Source organism: Terrapene carolina, unplaced genomic scaffold (assembly GCF_002925995.2).
Source record: "Terrapene carolina triunguis isolate 2854851 unplaced genomic scaffold, T_m_triunguis-2.0 Scaffold96, whole genome shotgun sequence".
Classification (NCBI taxonomy): domain Eukaryota; kingdom Metazoa; phylum Chordata; order Testudines; family Emydidae; genus Terrapene; species Terrapene triunguis.
Window position 1 is genome coordinate 62,094,647 of NW_020664447.1, and position 23,684 is coordinate 62,118,330.

General features: G+C 47.0%; 1 protein-coding gene across 6 annotated transcripts in view; it reads right to left on the reverse strand.

The window, feature by feature from the left end:
• Positions 1-20,065: 20,065 nt before the first annotated feature.
• POMT2 (protein O-mannosyltransferase 2) overlaps positions 20,066-23,684 on the reverse strand; it is a 41,925-nt gene continuing 38,306 nt past the window's right edge. For all 6 annotated transcript variants that reach the window (XM_029911459.1, XM_029911458.1, XM_024192807.3 and 3 more), the window contains 3 exons: positions 23,312-23,452; positions 22,196-22,307; positions 20,066-21,563 (listed from right to left, as the gene is read on the reverse strand). In XM_029911459.1, the coding sequence (XP_029767319.1) occupies positions 21,458-21,563; positions 22,196-22,307; positions 23,312-23,452 (359 nt within the window). In that variant the 3' untranslated portion in view covers positions 20,066-21,457. The remainder of the gene's footprint in view (positions 21,564-22,195; positions 22,308-23,311; positions 23,453-23,684) is intronic.

A 23,684-nucleotide genomic window follows, 5' to 3' on the forward strand; every position in this document is an offset into this window, starting at 1 on the left:
GCCGCTATCGCGATCTGCGGTGGCAATTCGGCGGAAGGTCCTTCGCTCCGAGTGGGAGTGAGGGACCGTCCGCCAAATTGCCGCCGAATAGCTGGACCTGCCGCCCCTCTCCGGAGTGGCCACCCCAAGCACCTGCTTGCCAAGCTGGTGCCTGGAGCCGGCCCTGATCCTGTCATCCTGAGCTTATCTTAAGATGGGTTAGCGTGTCCCTGTACCATTTTCAAGGAGGGTGTTTATACCATAACTCCATATTAGGGTAGGCCTGTGCTAACTTTCTGGAATGTGTTTACATGAATACCCAGTGCCTAGTGCTTCTTAGGAGTGCCTGTGATTTAGCAACACTAGCAATACTATTGCCAAGCTCACGTATCAGACAGTGAACTTGTAAGCATCTGCTTCGACACAGGGCCTGACTTTGGTTCAGCCTCAGGTCTTGCACCAGGCCCAGTGCTCCAGGCTCTCTCTCTCTCTCTACACTACAGTGGTTAGCAGGATTCTAGGCAGCCAATCATGGGCAATGCTTGTACTGTGCTCATGGACAGCAGGTATAATAGGCATGGGGAGGCTAAGCCTCCCCTGGCACAGCCATCGCCTCTCCTGCCACCAGACATCTGGGCCGTGGGGGCCCCGCCTCTTCCCCTCCCTGCTGGGAGTGGGCTTCCGCTGGAGGTTTTTGCTTATTTATTATGCGCCATGCAGGTTCCCGGGCGGCTGAGGAGGCGGTATCTGCTACTCAGCTTCCCAGGTCCCTTGGACTCCCCAGGAAGATTACCAATGAACCTGGGAAGCTGTGTAGCAGATATTGCCTCCTCAGCCGCCTGAGAACCAGCATGGCGCATATAAAAGTTCAGCTTTCTCTGCCCGCCACTGACTGGCTGCTCCTCTTTAGCACTCCACTCCCCTCTCTGGAGGTCCCCGCCACCACTCACCAAGTGTGTCCCTCCTCTCCTTCCACACCTCCCTGCTTGCCCACCCCTCTGCTTGAGTGGGGAGATGGGGGAAGGAGAGGAAGGAAACATGTGGTGACCAGTGGCGGGGGCTGAGCGGGAAGGAGGGAGGAAGGAGAGGTGGGACACACACGGTGAGCAGTGGGAGGGTGACTGAGCGGAAAGGAGGGGGAAGGAGAGGAAGGAAACACACGGTGAGCGGTGGCGGGAGGGCTGAGCAGGGAGAAGAGGTGGGACACACGCGGTGAGTGGGGGGGGGGCTGAGCGGGAAGGAGGGGGGGAAGGAGAGGTGGTTGTAGTTACAGAGAATCCACCATTTACACTAGTTTAAACCTGCAAGTGACCCATGTCCCATGCTGCAGAGGAAGGCAAAAAGAACCCAGGGTCTCAGTCAATCTGACCTGGGAGAAAATTCCTTCCTGACCTCAGATATGGTGAACAGTTAGACCCTGAGCATGTTGGCAAGGCACACCAGGAAGATACCTGGGAAAGAATTCTCTGTAGTAACTCAGAGCCCTCCACATCTAGCATCCCGTCTCCAGTAGCTGGGGATTTGGGGACAGAAGGTCCTGTCCATTTGCTGGATAAGCCTATTTATCCAAAGTCCTTCCTTTATCTGTTGGCCTCTGGAGAATTCAGTTTGAACCAGTATAGACAAGCCTCTCCCGCACAGGTGTTGGGGGTACTGCAGCACCCCCTGGGATGAAGTGGTTTCCATCATATACTGGGTTTACAGTTTGGTTCAGTGGCTCTCAGCACCCCTATATACAAATTGTTCCAGCGCCCCTGCTCTTCAAGAGGTATTACCATTCTGGAGGTGTTACAACTTGAATGAATTTGCCTAATCACCCCGCACCATTCTTAGTTCCTGGAGAGGCTGTGGTCCTCCGTGGAATTATATACAATCCCTGGTCCACAACGATACATAAACTTAATATAGTAAGATGACCCACAGATATAGCAGGAAATTGGCATATCTGTCACAAAGATTTCTTTCCTTCTTCCAGTGGCATCTCTGGAGATACCAAAGTAACCTTCTCATTTCCCCCAGCTTTACATGGCTACTTTCGAGACCCCACATTGCCTCCCAGAGACTGGGCAAGATTACCCAGAAGAATGGTTCATCATACAGGGAGATGGTCTAGTGATCTGAACAAGACTACAATCCCAGTAGCCCAGTACTAATAATAGCTCAGATATTGGCCTAGCTGCTAGGATTTAAGGGTTCCAGTTGGACTCCCAGATCTTTGGCCACTGAGATTTGAGATGGTAAAACAGATTCCATGCCATCAACGTGCACAGCTCTGCATGGACCAAGGGGAACCTTAGTCTTGCCCGGGCAAGGAGCTGACAATCTAATCAAACAAACCAATTCAAGCAAACAATGCACTTTGGGGAGCTGAAGGAGGAAGCAGGTTGGTGCAGAGGGTCTTTTACATTGATACAAACACCACTTGGCGTTAATCAAAAATGGGACGTTTGAAACAAGTGTTGTAGAGAGGAGGATGCAAGATGCACTGGGGCAGGGATGGAGTTGCTGACATCAAGGCGCACTTTGCAGGCACTCTGATGATAGTAGTGGGTGTGAGGGTAGGGCAGAGCAACAAGCATGGGTCAGTCAGAGCCAGTTCACGGGAGCTTGATGAGCCCGTATTTCATGTTGCCAACTTCTTATTGCTGTTATCACAACGCTTGTAATATTTGGTATTTTCTTAAAGTCCCGCTGTAGGCAAGTGAATGTGAGAATCCCAGATCTCATCTGGCGGCGGGGGGGGGGGGGGGGGGGAGGGAGGAGTAAATATCTAACCCTCGTGGTGGCAAAGAAAAGCCTGATAATGTGACCCAAGTGCACTGTAAAGGCTCAGAAGGTGAATAAAAAGAACCAAACTTAAAAATCATGAATTGGGGGGGGAGGATTAAAGTCAATCTTATGACTTTGGGGGCCTGACTCAGGATCTCTGAACACTTTACTCCTGAGGACATTCTGCACCAAAAAAATAAAAATTCTGCACACAATATTTTAAAATTCTGCAAATTTTATGTGTCAAATAAACGTGGAGGCATTGGGGAGCACAGGTCACTGGCTGCACAGAGGTAGAAGATCACTCTGCAGCTCCCCCCCGTGACGTGGACTCAGCACTGAGGCTGCACCCAACCCTGACACAGAGCAAGGACCAAGCCTGCCTCAGAAACACCCCAGTGCCTTGTCCCTCCGTGCCAGGTGCACCACGTGTGGGCAGGCAGGCTCAGCCCAGCAGGATCCTAGTGTGGAGGGGCTTAGTGTGAGGGGATCCAAGTGTGGGTTGGGAGGGTTCTGTGTAGGGCAATCTGGGTGCAGGTTGGGGCTCGGTGGAAAGGGGATCCGGGTGGCTCGTTGGGGTGGTCCAGGTGCAGGGTAAATGGGGCTCGGTGGGGGGCTCTGGGTGTGTGTGGGGGGTGAGGCTTGACAGGAGGGTCTAGGTATGAGGGGGTCTGGATGCACGGGGGTTGGACGGATGGGGGAGCAACTCCCCATACAGTGATCCCTCCCCCTGCAGCTGAGGAGAAATCTGGGGGTGGGTCTGACCTGCCCCCCAGATGCCATGCAGAGGACAAGGAAGTCCTGTCCTCCCCAGCCCAGCCGGGACTAGCAGCTGAGCCCAGCACAGGGTAGGAGCCACCAGCTGGGTTTTCCCTAGTCCCACCCCCACCCCAGAGTGATTTACCTCTCTGCCGGCTGCCCTGGGCACCCGAAACATACTGCAGGGGAGGGTCGCATGACTGCTCTTGTGGCTACCCTTTGCTTCCCTGTCAGAAAGCCATTTTTCTGCAAGGAAGCAAAGATATCTGCAGGGGCCATGAATTCTGCGCATGCACAGTGGTGCAGAATTCCACCAGGAGTAACACTTGGGGTGGACAATACTGAGTACTTTTCCCTGGGGGCTGCCATGTTGTGGGGCAGAATGAGCTCTCATTTTTCAAAAAATTAAATTCTCCAGCCCTTATGATTGCAAAGGAAACCTTCAAAATGTGAAATGAATGTAAACCAATGCAGTGATCACTGCCCAAATCTGAAGGCAGCCTGAAGCAACAGTTCTGAGAGAGGTGTGATATGGCATGTTATTGCAATTGGTGTTAACACTGAAGCCTAATGACAGCTATGTATATGTTAACAGTCTTAACTATTCCCTGGTTGATCAAAGCACACAGGAAAGAAGGAGGGCTCCCATATTATGAAAATCTGCACAATGTACTATGAATGGCATTTCATTTTGATGTCATGAGTATATAGAGCTTGCGTTGTCGGCAAAGATTGGGAAAGTATCATCACTTTTCCCCCACCTCCATCTGACCCCTGCTAACAAGAGATGATAACAGAATTGTAAGCAAGAGCTATGTTGGGAGAACCTTGCAGAGGAGAGCAAGAAGTTGATGTTGCTGTAGAAGGAGAAATGAAGCCAGTGGAGGAGGGATTTGAAGAGGGGAAAGAGGTAGTTAGAGCATCAAACTAAGTAGATTATTTTCTCAGCAGCATTTTGGATAGACTGAAAGCTGGGGGAGGGGAGAGAAAGAGAAGTAAAAGAAAAGGAGGTTACAATAGTCAACGCAAGGGATGATCAGGTCCTCAATATGATCTGGGGCAGTGAGAACGAAAGGGGGCTGGAATTTGGAGATGTTGTAGGAGAAAGACAGGAGAGACACGGGGACACTGCTGATTGCTTTGCTGAAGCTTGTTTAGGATCTGGGGCACAATCCCCAGGACCATAGGAAGGGGTCATTTCAAGGAGGCTCCTTTCTGAAGATATGGCCATTTCCTTCCCGGGCTGATAAACAAATACAGATTCATCAGTTGCTCTTTGTGGAAGAAGCATCCTAAGCAATAGCAACAAGGCCATGATTGTAATGGGAAGCCAGGTGACTTGCCCATAATCTCACCATAGTCTCACAGAGCAGTTTTATGGGCATAGACTGGCCACAAATAAATTGAGGCTGGAAATTAGAAGGAAATTTCGAACTATCAGAGGAGTGAGGTTCTGGAATTGCCCCCACAACTCTGATTGGGAGGTTAACAGAGTAGTTTTTAGATGGGGCTTGATAAATTTGTGAACAGGATCATGAGAAAGTTTGCCTGCAAAAGCAGAAGTCTGGACTTGATGACCTAGGAGGCCAGTTCAAGTCCCATGTTCCGCACTCACAGACAAAACAATATTAAAACAGCCAAGTTACTGATGTCTCTGAATAAGCCACAGAGCACAATCAGCACCATCTCTTACATGTGTGCCAACTGACATGAAGGGCAGGGCTTAGGACAGTCCTAGTGGAAAACCACCATGACAGTTGACACTAATTAGCCCCCTCGGTGGAAGGCTCAGCAGAGAGACCACTGCCTGAATGGGGTCTGGAGAATTAACTCCCATCTCTCCCCTAGTGGTGGTCCCTTCAGGCCAGGACAGAAGCTCAAAGGGGCAGTTTCCCTTGCCACAGAGGAGCTGGAACTAGAAGTGCTGCCGCACCCCCTGGCTTGAAGTGGTTTCCATCATATACAGGATTTACGGTTTGGTTCAATGGCTCTCAGCACCCGCATATACAAATTGTTCCAGTGCCCTGCCACTACTCATGCTATAGGAGAAACACCAGCCTCCAGCACTGTTACTTTGGCACCTTTAACCAGCACTACTATTTCCAGTTTTAATTAAAAAGCGAACACTCTTGCTTCGGCAACTGCTTATCTCTACCAAGCCCCCAGCTCAGAAAGATATGAATTTGCAGGGGGGTTGGAGGTGGGAGATGGGGAGAGCTCAAGGGTGGAGAACATTTGAAACCCGGAGATGACACATGCTCATGCAATTGCCAGCAGTGAGGTCTCAGGAGGAGTTTCACATGGCACTGGTCTCACCTGCATACAAAGCAGCCTCTCCCTTGCAGCTATTCCACTGTCAGAGGAGTTCCTTGCTGCCACGGCACTGGAGGTGCTGTCAGCACACGGAGGATCTGCAGGGGAGTTTAAAATCAAAAAACAAAAGGGTATTGCTTTTTCAAATCTTTAGTGAGCCTTCAAACACCTCAAACCACCAAGGGACCCATCAAAGAGGTCAGGCGCACTCTGCAGGCTTCCACGGCCTTTGCGCCTACTGTGATGTCACCCAAACCCCTTGGCTTCATTTCTATGGTCTTAGAGCTCAGTCCTGCTGTAAAATCCTCTCAGGTTTCTGCAATGTATCAACCGGGGTAGGGCAGAAGTTCTGGGAGAGAACAGATCCATCCCAGACACCAGTTTATACCATAGTTAGGCAAGGGGAATTTCCAGTCAGTCTCACTGACCTCCATGGACACTGTGCTCAGCAGGCATGCTTTTGTCTGAAGCACAAAAGCAATCTAATAGTAATCCATTCCTTTAGACTAATAATCAGCTTTTCAGCCCCTTCAACCCAAGCATCTCAAATTGCTTTATAAACACTAACAACCTCTTTTGTGAAGATTCATACATGTTTACCAGAAGGGGAAACTGAGGCACAAAAGTGACCTGCTCACAGTCACACAGTAAAGACTACGGAAGAACTAGGAATAACCTCAGTAAATCCTGACTTCCAGTCCTGTGCTCAGATCACCAAACCATCCTTTCTCCCCATCGAGGGCCTGGATCTGATTCCACTTTGCCCATTATGCTGTGACACTTAGTTTTCATCTTTATTGTGGCAATTTTCAAGTAATTTAAACAATCCCCCTCCAGACTATTTCTCATTTCAAATTCAACATCTGCAGGTCCTCATGAATAATGCTTGCAGTTCTGACAACACTTCTCTAGGCTCTCAGCTCACCTTAGTGCCTGATTCCTGGGCTAGGTTCACCCCCTTTCTTCCCCCAAGCTCCCCGGTCTCTCTGTTATAGCTGTGCACTGTAACAGCTGCCCTCCCTTTCCCCCACATCCTCAGGTGGCAAGAAAGCATATGAAATGTTCCTACGACTCATCCCTGCTCCCCCCTCAGGCACGGCTCAGTAGCAAGGCCAATCACAAATCCAGTTGCATAACAAGAAGGCAAAGAGATGTAGCGGGGAATAATCTTGCACGTAAATGGTAAGGGCAACAGCTGCAGTGTTCTTTGCCTGCCATCGTGCCTGTGGGGAGACACAGGGCAGCGATGATGACATTGAAGAGTTGAGCCACAGCAGGAGATTAAAATCAGAGCAAAAAAGAAAAAAAGTGTCCATAGACTCTCTTTTGCTGCTAAATATCCAGGGATTCTTCTCACAGGGCTCCGATGAGAAGAGAAATGTATATAAACAAACAGCTGAGAACGATCCAAGGATGATAGCACATGACCCAGCCAGAGAATCCAAAGGGGACTGCGTGTAAAGCTGTTAGTATCTTCAGGCACTGGGAAGGCAGCTGTCTGACCAGTTCAGCATTATCTCTAGACTCCAGACACACAACAAGCCTTAGCTACATCATTATTCACCTCATGCCTCAGTCCTATGCTCTATCACAGCTAGAATCAATGATCTCTGCCCCTGCTATCAGAGCATGGCCTTTGAGAAAGTAACCACAACCACGGCTTTTTAAGCCTCCCTACCTCAAATCAGAAGCAATCCCAACTCCCAGGGATTCCAGCTGCTTCCATCAGGGCTCAATTTGGCACTTAATTTCTTTCATCACCCACTGGCCCAACCCAATTATTTCTCACTCAGAAAAAAGCTTGAGGAAAATTTTCTTTTCTCATGCACTTCCCAAAGGAGCTTCCTCAGTAGTTTCCCTTCTATCTTTTACCCATTTCAGAAGCACTGATACAACCTTTCTTTGAAATGCTCATAGATCATCCCTTTTCTAATCCAAGTTCTGTCTCTATCCTCATCCTTTCTTCTTATTGCTGCCAAGGCATCTCCCTCAATCACCCAACGTACTTCAGTTGCATTTCAGGAGACTGGCTTTGCTCCACCTATCAAACAGATCTTATGTGACTGACAGCATCCATTCCTCTACTGTAGAGCTATGTCAATATGGCAACCCCTTTGCTTCAGTGCTAGGCTATTTGTTTTCTGAATTCAACCTTGAGTATTACTTCTAGGTACAGGATTTCCCCTTCACTGTTCGAGTACTTTTTCACTTTGCCTGGTTCAGCCACCTCAGTTCCTGGTTCCAACAAGAACTACATGCTGCTACTTCATGGGAAGAGACGTCCCCAAACGCCAGAAACAAAAGACAGAAGAGTTCAAAACATATTTATGTTCTGCTTTTGGAAAGAAGCAGGATGATGCACTCTTATCACATGAGTATGAAGTACAGTCCATTAGTAACTAAGAAAAATGTTAAACAGCATCTGCTAGGGATAAATATTTCTAATTTAGCAGAACCAGATAACTTGCACCTAAGAGTCCTAGAAGAGTTGGCTGAGGAGATCTCTGTTCATCTTACATTAATTTTTAATAAATCTTGGCATACTGGGGAAATTCCAGAGGACTGGAAGAGTGTCAATGTGCTAATATTCAAAAAGAGCAAACAGAATGACCTGGGTAGTTATAGGCTGGTTAGCCTGATATCAGTCCTGCACAAAACAATGGAATAGTTGATATGAGATCAAATTAAGAATTAAAAGGATGAGAATATAATTAATGCCAGCCAACATGGTTTATGGAAAATAGTGTGATAGATATGGCAATTTCCTGAACAAATCTTACTGAATTACTTTAAGTATCTTAGGAATTTATTGTTTTAAAAAAATATATAATTGTGGCATTGTAAATAACTTCTTTAAGGGAGAGAAGGACTAAAGCAAATCCTGGGAAGTGTTACGAGCTTCAACAGAGTCTTTTAAAACAAGATTGAACTTTTAGTTGAGTGGATTTTCTAAGAAATACTTGGAAGGAGAGGAATTCAAATTACCCACCTCCAGACGCATCCTTTTGAAGCTATGCCTCGAGGAGATCAAACACCAAAACTGGATAAAAGAGTAACTCAGATTCATGGCTGTGCTTGTTCTGAGCCAAGGTAGCTATGAACTTGTAGCTACAAGAAAAAAAAAAAACCCTTTGAGAGATTTGAAGGTCTGTTCACCTGCCAGAGCCCTTGTTGGAGTTTGGGTGACCTCTGGTAAGCTTGTTAGCATGTGTGTAGATTCTTTTATTGTTTTGAATATTTTCTCTGTAGTGCTTTCATCTTAAGAATAAATGTGCTTGCTTAGAAAGCGCTGTGTGGTAACTGAACTGTGGCGATTATGCGGTTTATAGTCCGAAGAGAAAAGTAAAACAGGGCCGCTGAGACAGTTGGATTTGCTGGGGATTTCATAGTATAGGCAGGGAACTGTGTAGTCAGATCAGGAGAGAGAGAGCGATGCATGGGAGGAGACTCAAAGAGCTTGGTTTGTTTAGCCTAACCAAAAGAAGGCTGAGGGGAGATATGATTGCTCTCTATAAATACATCAGAGGGATAAATACCTGGGAGGGAGAGGAGTTATTTAAGTTAAGCGTCAATGTGGACACAAGAACAAATGGATATAAACTGGCAAGTTTAGCCTTGAAATTAGAAGAAGGTTTCTAACCATCACAGGAAAGAAGTTCTGGAATAGCCTTCCAAGGGGAGCAGTGGGGGCAAAAAACCTAACTGGCTTCAAGACTGAGCTTGATAAATTTATGGAGGGGATGGTATGATGAGACTGCCTACAATGGCATTTAGCATATCTGCGACTGCTAGCAGCAAATATCTCCAACTGTTGGAGATGGGACATTAGCTGGGGAGGGCTCTGAGTTACTACAGAGAATTCTTTCCCATGTGTCTGTCTGGTGAGTCTTGCCCACATGCTCAGGGTCTAACTGATCGCCATACTTGGGGTCAGGAAGGAATTTTCCTCTGGGTCAGATTGGCAGAGACCCTGGGGGTTTTCATCTTCCTCTGCAGCGTGGGGCACGGATCACTTGCAGGTTTAAACTAGTGTAAATGGTGAATTCTCTGTAACTTGAAGTCTTTAAACCAGGGGTGGACAAACTTTTTGACCCAAGGGCCACATCTGCATAGACGCCGACTCCGTGGGTGCTCCGGGGCTGGAGCACCCATGGGGAAAAATTGGTGGGTGCTTAGCACCCACCGGAGCTCCCCGCCCCAGCTCACCTCCGCCTCCACCTCCTCCCCTGGGCGCACTGTGTGACCGCTTTTCCCCCCTGGCTCCCAGCACTTGCACCACGAAACAGCTGATTCACACAGCAACCGCTGGGAGAGAGGGGAATGTGGTGCACTCGGGGAAGAGGTGGGGCCGGGGCGGGGATTTGGGGAAAGGGTCCAATAGGAGCAGGGAGGAGGCGGCATTGGGGCAGGGACTTTGGGGAAGGGGTTGGAATGAGGGTGGGGCAGGGGCAGGGCAAGGGTGGAGTTGGGGCGGGGCCAGGGGGCATGAGCTCCCACCGGCACCGGGGAAAGTTGGCGCCTATGCACATCTGGGTGGGGAAATTGCATGCAGGGCCATGAATGTAGAGCTGGGGCATGGGGTTGGGATGTGGGAAGGAGTGCAGGGTGTGGGAGGGGGTGCAGTGTGCAGGAGGGGGCTCAGGGCTGGGGCACAGGAGGTGTACGAGGGGGCTCAGGGCAGGGATTTGGGGTGCAGGGAGGGGTGTGGGGTGCAGGGGGCTCAGGGCAGGAGGTTGGGGTGCGGGGGGAGTGCAGAGTGCGGGGGGGGGCTCAGGGCAGGGGATTGGGGTGGAGGCAGGTGCCTCACGGCAGGGGGTATGAGGTGCAGGAGGGGTGTGGCAGGGGGCTCAGGGCGGGGGGTTGGGGGTGCGGGGTGCAGGAGGGGTTCGGGATGCAGGCTCCGGCCCAGTGCTGCTTAGTTGGAGCAGCTCCAGGGTGGCAGCGGTGCACAGTGGGGCTAAAAACAGGCTCCCTGCCTGCCCTGGCCTTGCGCCGCTCCCGGAAGCAGTCGGCACCACGTCCCTATGGCCCCTGGGGGGCGGGGGAGTGGGCAGAAGGCTCCGTGCACTGCCTTCGCCTGCGGGTACCTTCCCCGAAGCTCCCATTGTCCACGGTTCCCCGTTCCCAGCCAATGGGAGCTGCGGGGGGCGGTGCCTGCAGGCGAGGGCAGCGCACAGAGCCCTCTGTCCACTCCTCCCCCTCAGGGGCTGCAGGGACGTGGTGCCGGCCGCTTCCGGGAGCAGCGTGGGGCCCGCGGCGCCAAGGGGTGGCAATCTACAGGTCGGATCCAAAGCCCTGAAGGGCCTGATCCAGCGCGTGGGACGTAGTTTGCCCACCCCTGCTTTAAACCATGATTTGAGGACTTAAGCAATTTAGACAGAGGTTAGGGGTCTATTACAGGAGTGGGTGGGTGAGGATCTGTGTCATGCAATGTGCAGGAAGTCAAGTCTAGATGGTCCCTTCTGACCTTAAAATCTATGTCTCTGCCCAAGAGAGGTGACAGTTGGGGAGCCAGAAGCCTAAGAGAGGATGCGCTTGATGGACTACAAGGGGGAAAATACAGGTTCAGTTGCCCTGAACTGTGATGTATAGGTCTTGTCAAACAAACCTGATTTCATTTTTTTGATATGATCACAAATTTGGTTGATAAAGATAACTTTGGACTTATAATAGACTGTAATAGACTTATACTTTTGTAAGGCTTTTGATTTAGTACGAGGCTATATTCTGATGAAAAAATTACCACTACATAAAATTAAATGGATTAAGAACTGGCAGATCTTGTTAAGTAAGTAATTGTCAATGGGCGGGGAGGTTGTAATGGGGTTCTAGGCCTGATGAAATTCAATATTTTTTATCAATGATCTGTGAGTAAATATAAAATCAGTGCTGATAAACGTTGTGGATGACATCAAAATTGATGGAGTGGTAAATAATGAGGAGGACAGGGCAGTCATATAGTGATCTGGATATCTTGGTAGACTGGGCCCACTGAAACAAAATGTGTTTGAATACAGCCAAATGTAAAGTCACACATCTAGGAATAAAGAATGCAGGGTCTACCTACAGAATGGGGGGATGTATCCTGGATAGCAGTGACTCTACAAAGGACTTAGGGGTGATAGTAGACAGACAACTGTTGCTATTGCTGTGGCAAAAAGGGCAATGTGATCCTTGGATGTATAAACAAGGGAGTTGTCAGCAATCCCTTGGAGTTCAAGGATGATTGTCTTCCCACCAAATGGGAGTAGTGGGAGTAGGAGCAGGGAGGTGATTTTATTTTTGTATATGGCTGTAAAGAGATTGGGGCCTCTTTCTAGTGCCCTCTTCCAGCTGGACCTTGGCTTGGCCTTGCTGAGCCAGCACCCTCCCTGGGGAATTCTGCCTGGAACCTTCCCACCGAGTCCAGGAAAGGTAGTTTCCAGCAGGGTCAGTTGTGGTTTTCTTTTTTATTTCAAAGTCTCCTCAGCAAACAAGATCAAAACTTCCCCAAGTTTGTGTCTCACCCCACATAAATTCCTGGTTTACCTCAGAGCCTTTTGATAATAGGACTTCCCACAGTCTCTCTTCTGTCCATTTTTGTTTCTGCGAGTAGTTCCTCCCAGAGTAGCTCCATCTTCTGGCAGGTATTGCAGCTCCCCGTCCTGCTCCTCCTTTTATGAGAATCAGCCAGTTAAGAGATGCAGGTCATCTCCCAGGTGCAGTGGGCAGGGCTAATCAGCCAGCCAGCTGCTGACCTCTGACCTCAGTCGAATGGTATTCCTTACCTTCACAATGGCATTGGTGACACCAATACGGGAATACCGCATACAGTTCTGGTGTCCATATATTTTAAAGGATGTTGAAAAATTGGAGAGGGTGCAAAAAAGAGCCACACATATACAAAATGATTTGAGGGCTGGACAAAATGTCTTACAGTGAGAAACATCTGTTTAGCTTATCAAAAAGAAGACTGAGAGGTGACTTGATGACAGTGCATATGTACCTTTCACGGGGAGGAAATACTAGATACTACAGAGCTCTTTAATCTAGCAGGGAAAAGCATAACAGGAACCAAGGGCTAGAAGCTAAAGCCAGGGAAATTCAAATTGGAAATAAGGCACACATTTTCAATAGTGAGGTTGATTAACAATGGAACAAACTACCCAGGGAAGTGGTGGATTTTCTATCTCTTGAGGTCTTCAGATCAAGATGTCACTCTTGATTATATGCTTTAGCCAAACACAAGTTACTGGGTTGAATACAGGGATAACTGGCTGAAATGTAATGGCCTGTGCTATACAGGAGATCAGACTAGATGATCTAATGGTGCCTTCTGGCCTTAAAAATGTATGAATCCACCTCTTCTATCTCCCACCTCTCCTCACTCCCCAAACTGCGGCCATCATCTCTGTCCTCCACTCAAATTTCGTATACCTACTTACTGTCAAAACAGCAGCTGTTTGACTTGTCCAACTATTTTTTGCCTCCCACATTTCACAAGTCTGTAAATCTCCCTCTTGCCCCTCCCCATACTGCCAACGTCAGTCACCCTCTGAAGGAAATCCTCAAACGTTATTATTCTTAGCACAATGGACTCCAGTAATACTAAGTACTATAGAGATGCCTCCTCTTTCTCTCATTCTCACAACTCTAATTCCCCAAATCTTCCCAACTTCAGCCATTTATCTCATTTGTATCCAGGAAACACATCAGCCACTTCCAACGGCTAAAGCCTTTGCTCCTCTCTTAAGCTTTGGAATCCCTTAATAAATCTCTTTCCTAGTCTTCGATATTATACCATATATAAAAAGAATACAGTGAATACGAGCCTCACATTCAGTTTAGGAATAAGAATGATTAAAATATTCTTTATCTGGCCCACCCAATTCCTAAAGCTCAGTCATTTGAATACATAGTCTGAAAGAAAAATTAGATCAGGCTGGATATTTCAATATGAAACCATTAAGAATTTCCCTTTTCATTACACTCAAACTTTGCCAGACATCGTTATTGCTATAATGGATCAGATCAGGCCAGTATCGGATCCTTCAGAGAAAGGTGTAAGAACACCGCAGTAGGCAGATGTGGGATAATCCACACACCATATTACGTCTAGGTCTAATCTCTAGTAGTTAGCCATTGGCTTAAACCCTGATAGTCTGTGAGTTTGGTGCTCATGAAAATGAGAATTCAGCATAGACCCAGGGCTAGAAAAGGCTGTTTGACTTGTACAACTATTTGGACCAGGGGCTAGGCTAGGCAAACTTCTTCCACACAGATCTGCCATTGCACTTCAGAGCTGCCAGGTAACACAGAACAGCTACAGCAAGCCCTTCATGTCTGGAAGACCTTTTGTATTCTACTTTTAAACATTTTACATGTTGAGCTACATCGATCTATCTGCACACACACACTTTATATATGTTAGTTATATATGATAAAGAAGAGGGAAATGTAAAAAGAAAACTCTGTTACCCAGCAAAAAGTTCCCCAACTCTTTCTGGAGGTTGGCTACTCGTATACACAAAAACTAACAGTCCCTGATCTTAGTAAATTCCAGAGAGACATGCAGTTTTTCCTTCAGCTATACTACTGCTGTTTTGTTCTATCCTGTCAGTTGGAAGTCCACTCTACCTGGTAACTACTCTCTTTGTAAAATAAGCTCTCCTTCAAGCTCTCCTTCTCTTACATGTGTTCCCTCCGCTTTCCCCACAATTCCTAGTTGTGGTCTATTGCACACCCTCAACTAGAGCCTCAAGTTTGGTTTTAATACATTTGATACACTAAATCACTGAATCAACCAACTCCCACTCAATTAAGGAATTGGGTTAACAGAAAAGGTGAAACATCCCTCTTCTAGCAGTCACATGATAGATTTACCTTTAGGTGCCATAGGAACACTAACATTTTGATACATCTGTCTCTCCCATACCATTTATTATCTTGTTACTCCATGCTGTCCTCTTTATTTTGAGCTTTCTTCAAGTAAGATGCTGCAGCTTGGACACCTCTCTAAATGTGCAGTAACTTGCACTTTATGAAGTTCTAGCACAACATTCATGGACGTCTGTAATGTACTACTGATATAAGCTTTTAAATCTTTTTACTGCTATGACATGTGAGGCAGGCATTATGCTGCTATTCCAGTCTTGGAGGCTCCAGTCCTGATCTACACCATCTCCTGTTACTGTAGTCCAGAAGTTGTAAGGTCCACCAGGTCTCAAACTCAGGCCCACAGAGCTGCCAGACAGCAGACTCCTCCATGCTGCCACCCAGCACCAGATATAACCAACCTGCACTCCACAACCCATGACCCGCTGTGGACACACCATGGAAAGTCCTGCCTCAAAGGGTCTGACAGGCAGCAGCCTCATGGCTCTTGATTATATAAACCCAAGCGGCATTCCAGGAAGCAAGCAACAGCATGGATCTCCAGGAGCTGCTATGACCATTTCTGCTCTTTGCTTTTGAACTCCTGGCTTTGACCTCACCTCAATTTGATTCTTACTTACGTCATCACCCAAACCCTCACCCACTCCCAATCATCGGTATCGACCCTGACCTGGAACTTGACTACAAAATCCTCCACTTCGCTCTGCCTCAGGTTTGACCCTATTCTGACCCTTTGCCCTGACTGCCCATGTCAGGATCCTGACATGGGCCTGTCCCATTGCACGGGACTGCATTTATAATGAATTTTGTATTGGTTTTTGTAATGTGGACCAATACCCACTAGGAACAAGGTTTAATCATTGGGCATATCTGACTCCCTGCTAGAACAGATCATGTACCTGAGCTTTGCCCAGCCGAGACTCATAGGTAACCAATGAGGAGTCTGAAGGCTACACCAAATTGGCATGGCATAAAGCATATTATACATATTACAACTGGTCTCATCTTTTATATGAAGGTATGGTCTGTGAAGACTACCAGTGTTAGCAAGCAATGCTTCATCTTCATCCAAATGGCTCTTCTTCGTTTCCATGGGCACCGTACTTACACATATTCACCGTTTAGACTGAGGTGAAGAAACGCCTGCTGGGACTTGTAGTCCTTCTGTATTAAAATTGAGGGTGGCCATAGGTTGCATTGCAGAACACCTGGGCACCACTGAAACTGGTCTAGCCCCTATTCTGTGACAGAGCTGTGGCATTTAAACTTCATGCCACAGCTTTACATCTGTGTAAGGGGGGGAAATAAAAATACAGAAGTGAAAAGAACAAGACATTTGAAAGAAGAGTTATTTATTACAAAACTAAAGTCCAAATTCTACCTCTGATTTTCTGTGAATTCCTTTACAAAATGATTTTTAGTTCAAGGGAGCTCTATCCCATCCATTTAATACACTGCATTTAGTATACCACGCTGCTCTGCAACTGAAGAGAATTGGAGCCTGCAGTCAAATAATACATGTATAGAGACATACACAAAAACAAACAAAATACATTAATATTAGCAGCATTAGTAAGGTTCATAATGCAGAAGGTTGGGTCACAAAAGAAGCCCATCATCACTTTATCTCCAAACTTCTGTTCAGTTTTGGGTAAATTTTCCAGGATAGAGCCTAGATCACTCCCTTAATATGACAGGGTAAACCTGCCTGCCTAACTTTTAGGAGTCTACATAAATAAAATAGCAATAGCGGCTTCAGCACTAATATCCCCCCTTAGCTCCCTCCAAAATAGTATGTGCAACAGTCAGTAGCCCTTGACCCCCAAACACAGAGTATGAAGTGTATTTCAGAAATAAAGTAACACAGGGACAGCCATACGGCTTGTCTTACTGCCATGGAGACAGATCCAGTTCGGTCCTGGTTTCTTGCTTTTCAAGGCTGTTTAGAGGGGCTGGGCATGCTGTGGAGATAGCATCATTATCTATCTTTCCCCCGTCAAGGAGAAAGGGCCTTATGATGCTCTAACACTCCTCAGCTCCCTCCCCACCATGACATACACCTGACCAATAAGGAGGGGTCATTTGCTCTGAAGGGGGAAGTCCCATCCAGATGCCCCAGATGATGATACAGAACCACCATGGAAGGATGCTCAGGGTCCAGTAGGGACATAAGAGGAGAAAAGAAGGGGTATTCTAGCGGTGCATAGCACATAGCTCATGTACACAGTGCTGGTTATTACATCCAGAGAAACAGTCACATGGACATGACCCTTGGAAGGGAAGCCACCAGGTCTGCCAACATTTGAGAGCTATGAATAGGAGCATTTTGGAAGAAAATACAGGCACACCTTTCATCTCCAATGAAACACACTGGATGAGACTCCCAGAGGCACAAACAAGAGGGAAGGTTGGCAGGAGTCCCACCCTTTGAACTCTCTCTACTGATGCCGTTAAAGAAGTCAGTTATTATAGCTTTCTACTACAAGGCCTTTGCCATGCGTGCATTTGACAGGCATTCTGTTCCTTCAGGACATGGCAGCTCAGCTCAACTCTGGTCCAGGCTCTTCTGGAAACTGGATGCACATCCAAAGGGCTCAGTGATTAATGGACCAGCCTAGAAAGGAGTACAGGACTTTGGAGGGGAGGAGGGGGGGACAAGGGAGGGCAGAAGGGGATATAAAAAGCTGGATCATATTCATTTGTTCTGAAATGTCAGTAAAACAAACCCATTCAATTAAGACTTCAAAAGAAATTCTCTGCAGATCAGACTGATTCTGGTTTTCCTGCTAGCGGGTCTGAGGATAGGTGCATCACATAGTGATGATGAGCTGCAGACATGTTTATTTGTGAGTATTCCATGGCTGCCCCAGCAAAGGCACTTTCAGGACCACAGCTCTGTCCCACAGACACGAGCTCCTAGCTCTGTGGAATTAATTCAGTCATTGCTGCTGGAATGGGCACGTGTGCCCTTGCAGTGATTGCTGATAGAACCTCCGTTCAGGTGAATGCAATGCCTAAAATAAGCTGGATATGCGGAACTCAAGTCCTTCTTTGTATCCTCCAAAGACTGGAGAAGTGAAAACACAGTTTTACAGTATAGATCTGAGGAAAGAGCAGGAATGGGAATTTTGAAGCCTGCAGATGTTTACATTTTGGGCTCCACAGATTGAGTTTGATGACATCCCCAACAATAATGGATGACTGCCTGGGAAACCTCATAGGGAGCAGCTGCTCCAGACAGCAGCATCTTCTGGCCTGTGAAAGCACCACTAGCTGTTTCCACATGACTGGGGAAGGGGACAAATGAGTTGTCCTCGAGATGAACCAGCACTCATTCCACAGCCAGGAATGTTAGACTGAATTGAACTAGTGTTTATCAAGACCTAGAACCCAAGCAGAAAGTCTACAGATGATCTTGTGGAGACCTCTGACTAAACAGAGGCAATGCAGAGCAACAGCTCCCTCCTCGAGAAGGCAAGGGTCAGTTTCACTGCACTCACTGCTTCAAATCTGCACAGCTCTGGAAGTGTGTCCAAGCTTAAATGCTGCTGCAGTGCCAGTAAAGGCAGCACACATTAATAGATTTGGTAGGGCTCACAAACACAGAGATACTGTTGTTTTGTTCTCAGTGATGGCCCAGTGAATTTTTCAAGAAATAGATATTTAGGGTCAGATCCTCAGCTGGGGTGAGACAGCATAGCTCTGCTGAAGACAAGGGAACAACATCAATTTGCACCAGCTGAGGACTTGGCTCTTAGAATTCAGAGGATGAACCCCCAGGCTGTATCCATTTTAAAAAGCTGGTTATTAATGTCTGAGTGCAGTCCTTTTAACGCCCTAACTCAAGAGTCTGGTCACAGGCTGTTCATTATTGTGGGACAACTAGATTTTTTTTTTTTTTTTTAAATGTGTCCCCGCATGTGGACAGTGGGATGCACAGGGGCCAAGAAGTGGGTTAGCTCTTGTGCCAGTCAGAAACTTCCAGTGTGAGGCATCCAAACTCCCAGCACCAAAGACAAGCAGCCTCTTGTTTGTACTGAGACTGAAGTTGACCTGGGCACAAAAAGCTGGAAGGAAGATTGAGTTAGGTGGTGTTTTCATCTAGCCAACTCAAGCTTCCCCAAAATCCGAAGTAGACCTATTAGTACAGCAGAGGAGACAGGAATAATGACCAAGGAGATGCCCAGCTTTCTCATGTTTCTCCTGAAGTTCTTACTGCTCCACCTCCTCATCAACAGAGGTTGCTAAATCAACATTTTGACTTAGCTAAAAGGTCCTATGATGGCAAAGATGTGTGAACTACCTTTGGGACCATCCTACATAGGTACCTACTGATTTCTTACTTCTCAGTAGCAAGGGACTGGTTTGCTGCCATTCAAGTCTATATCACTGCTGGGTCCTCAGTGCCTGAGGGTATCCTGCATCTCAATCCACCCTTTACATGAGCCCCTGGCACTTCCTCCCATTGGCAGTGGGACTTCTGCAGGAAAAATCTACTCTAATGACATCACAGCATTAAGCTGATGTTCTTACTGGCAGTATAAGATACCCAATAACATTATTAAAAATGAGGCAGTGTAATGCCTGCCTGTCATATTGCCACCTGTTTATAATCCGTTACTGTTTTTCCACATGTCAAACTAAGCAGGACTTGGTGATGTTTTCAACCCTCTCCCTCATCCTCCTTCCCTACATATCATCTCTGAGCAGCCTTGGCTAAGCCAGAGGGGAGCACTTCCCACCACAGTAAATAGAAAGAGATCATCAAACCCAGCAGTTAATTACAGTAATGACCCCCCACCATGGACTGTCAGCAGGGGTTAACTCAAAACCTTTAGCATCAAAAGCAAAGGCCTATACCACTTGAGCTGGTACCAGTAGTAGGCTCCTATCTTGTATGTGGACCGGCCTCTAGAGGCGGATATGACATACTGAGCCAGCATGTTACAATGGCAAGCAGCTGCCTAACTGAACATTCCTACATTTCCTCTATTAAAGTGACAGCAGGTCTGAACTAAGCCTCAGCCCAGCATACAGCACAGCCATCCAGCCTGGTCTGGGGATGTTAGCACAATCTCCATGCCAACAGCCTTTCGTGTTACAGATAACACACTGGAATCCATGGAGAGTGGAGAGGGAGTATAGCAGAACTCATCTTTAAAACTCAGACACACTCACCTGTTACTGATACTCACCCAATACATATTCAGGAGCAGGGTTGAGAGGCAAAGCAGGGAATCTGAAATGAAGGGCTTGATCGTCTTGATACATATGCAAAATTGCCTCGCAAACCTTGCTCCCTCAAAGGACACACACAGCTGGGACTCAAGGCAGTTTGTTTTGGATGCTACAGGACAGTAGTAGTGAACTTAGGGGAAAGAAGTGGAACAAAAGGAACATTTGGAGGAAGGAAGAAAGGAATAGATACCTCATTAAAAAGCTTCCCCACACCTGTTTGAGGACCAGGTCCCTTCCCACCCACCCCCACTGCCTGGGAAGGGATGGATTCAGCATCAGAGAGCTCTCTTCACCAGACAAGCAAAGAGTTTTTGTTCTGCTTTCTCTCTCTCCCTCCACTCCCCGCTTCTCATTTGCCTGGCAGTTTATCATAGTAACAAGAAGTGCAGTTTCCCATTAGAAGAAACCTGCCTTCAGCAGAGGAATATTAGTGGTTAAATACCCCAGAACTAGCAGCAGGCTTTGCAGATTCCAGTGACTGCTAAGTCTTAGCTTCCTCACACAACGCAGAGTTACTGGCAGTAGAACTGCTGGTATCAAAGGATGAATGACAGCTGTCAGCAAGGGTTCCCTATCTGTGCATCCCCAAAGAGGCTGGCCCTTCCATCAAAGAACCCAAGACAAGCAATAAAAGAAACTTGCTGCTCTCACTGTAATTATCTTTGGAGCGTCTTAGCAGCTTGTGGCAGAATTGCAAGACTGATGAACTGGAACTGTCTGGCTCTGAGCTGTCATGAGGTTTGCCAGGTAGCTACACAGTGATTATTATAAGTGGTTACAGGTGGCCTGAAAGCAAGGGGATATGCAAGGATAAACAATCCTTCTGTTTGCAAAGGGCCTGGGAGACAGGCAAGGCACAATGGCTTATGGAGGGTTCAAGCCACTGAGAGACTTTCAGTTCGGCCAGGTACTAGAAACACAGCATCAGATCAGTGAAATGCAAATGGCTAGGACAGGGCGGTTCCCAGACATTCTCCAAAATATATATAAAACACCACTAATAAAAGTTATTAAATATGAAAAGATCCTTAATGTCTCAGGACACTGTGCTTTCTACAGTCAGTTCTTTCCTGCAATCAAGTGATTTTCATATGAACAGAGACAAAGACAGACGTGTGCAACCTCACCCTCCAACAGATATAAACACATACTCCTCCAAATCACACCAGTGTGGCTGCTAGACAGGCCAAAGCAAGGCCAAAGTATGACTGCAAAAATTCTAAGACACATTGCTCGGAGGACCCAGGTCTTCTTTCTGAGCAGTATCTGGCCTCGGAAATAGAATCTACTGGACCTATGGCTGGAGTCTTACTCAGAGGGTCTTTCTTGTGGTCATCCTCTGCCAAGACTCAGACTGTGCAAACCAGTGATGAGACAATGGGCTACTATGGGGAGCAGATTCTCCGAAGTTCTCCAGAGTGGTGCTTCACAGCAATTTGACTCAAAGTGCCCAAGAGTCAGCTTGACACTTGATACTTCTTGTGTTTCTTATTCCCTTGTTCCAGGCTGCCTCCTGCCGCTGGCTCTAGAACTCCCATGATTCCAGCCACCTGAGCCCTGCCATTGGGCTGTTGGGATCTGAAGCCATAGGTCCCACCATCCCATAGGACAGAGGATGGAAGAGGTAGAAGCTGCGGAGAGGATCAAAACACCTGTCAAGTTTTGATTAACTGCACAGTGCTCAAAACTAAGGTCACAGAAACAGCTGAGTCATGTGGATGACCTATGGGAGCTTTCCATTTGGGCTGCTTTAGATTCCATTTGGGGCTCTCTCCCTCCCGCTCAACAACATTAATACAGCCAGGTACATGGCCTTACCATGGGTGGGGTGGGATTGGGAAGCCTATAAACATGTTTAATCAATACATTTTTAAAGTATAGCATAGACTGATGGTCTGGCACCATGACGGATGGGGATCAGAGTCTGTATCTGCTAAGCTGTGGGGAAGAAGGGAGTCAGTCCAGCTGACAGCATTTGTACCCACTGAGCTCCGGGGTTAAACAAAGAGACTCCCTGTAATGAAAAGGTTTCTGCAAAGTCATTACCAGGAGATGGACAAAAGCTGTCAAAGCTGAATCTGGTTCATATGAAGGGTTCAGGGCTGAGTTTGTTGCTATCCGAGAGTTTAACAGAGGAAAAAAAGGGGAAAGGAGTTGGGAGAGTGAAAAGTTAAAAACAACATGTGTCAAGGAGCCAACACTTCCACTGAGACAACAGATGTTGTTTTACATGCAGGAGCAGCTCAGCTTCTGGCTCTCTCACCTGTACACAATGAGCAACATTAGTGCCAGCGTCCCATATGTATACACCCTCCTCCCCATGGAGCAGGACAAGCGCCCAGCACAGAACTTCAGCAACGTGTCCCATGTAATTCCTAGGAGAAAGAAATAAAATTCATAACTAGAGGCACCATGTCGGAAGCCAGGAGAGAGAGGCAGGCTATATTTGCTACACTCAGTCACAAACAAATGCTGATAAAGCTCTATATGAACAAAGGACCAATTCTGTTTTTAAAGTCTGATCTCTTATCAACCCTTAGCACAAGAAGTGAAGCTTTCTATCAGTAGAAATTTGGTTTTCCCAACATTCCCACTGGAATAAAATACTTTAGATTAGTCCTGACTGCTAGAGGTATCAGACCACAAAATTACATAATTCCAGTTACTATCTTGCTTCTTCTGTCTCCTCCATTTCAAGTGCAACATGATTTTAGTAGCTGAAGGCTCATGTACTACCAGGGTCAGAGATTAATGCTTTATACCATTTGAGAACAGGGCCTTCCAGTTTACAGAGCCATAAAACTTTATTTCTTAGTGGTCTGAAGACAGTGACTGCTAAAAATCATGTTGGAATTGAAATGGATTATTTTAATATACCGTTTGTATTACAGTAGTATCTAGAGGTCCCAACTGAGATCAAGGCCCCATTACAAAGCACTATACAAAAACATAGTAAGAGACAGTCCCTATCCTGAAGTACTCTAAACAGACAAGATACAGAACAGATAGGGAGCTAACAGAGTCAAGGAGAGGTGAAATGACTCACCCAAGTCACATAGCAAGAAAGTGGCAAAGCAGGGAAAAGAAGCCAGGTCTCCTAAATCCCAGTCCAATGCCCTATCAACTAGCGCCGCAGCCTCTCTGAGGTCAAATCAAGATGGTAATCCAAATGACAATTGTATAGGGTTCGCTGTCTTAAGCGGCTAGGACTAAAAACACTTTTGAACCAGTACACATTTCCAAGCACTAGCCCTGAACCAGAGAGCCGAAAGAAAAAAGAAATCGATTTCTTAGTTATGTCACTTTAAAAATACCCCTTCCAACTCAGCTCGCCTCCTATTCCCCTCTACCTTCAAGGTCTCTGCTTTGCAGTATTTACCTGTCAACATGCTAGAGAAAAGCATGGCAGGAAAGTAATGATGAAAGTAGAGGACTCTGCCCATCATGAAGAAAGGGAGGTAATGGAGGAGCCAGCCCAGCATGATCTTCCCTCCACTATGTAGCAAGACTTCAGAGAGCTCTGAAATACAAACACACACTTCAGTAGATGAAACTTCACAACCCTGGCTACCCTTTCAAACCTCAACACCAAGGAGGCAGAGTGTGAACACCAGTAAGATTGGCAGGAACAGGCTTAGCAGGTCTACGTTCCAAGTGTTGGGAGGAGGGATAGCTCAGTGGTTTGAGCATTGGGTTTAGCAGGGTTGTGAGTTCAATCCTTGAGGGGGCCATTTAGGGATCTAGGGCAAAAA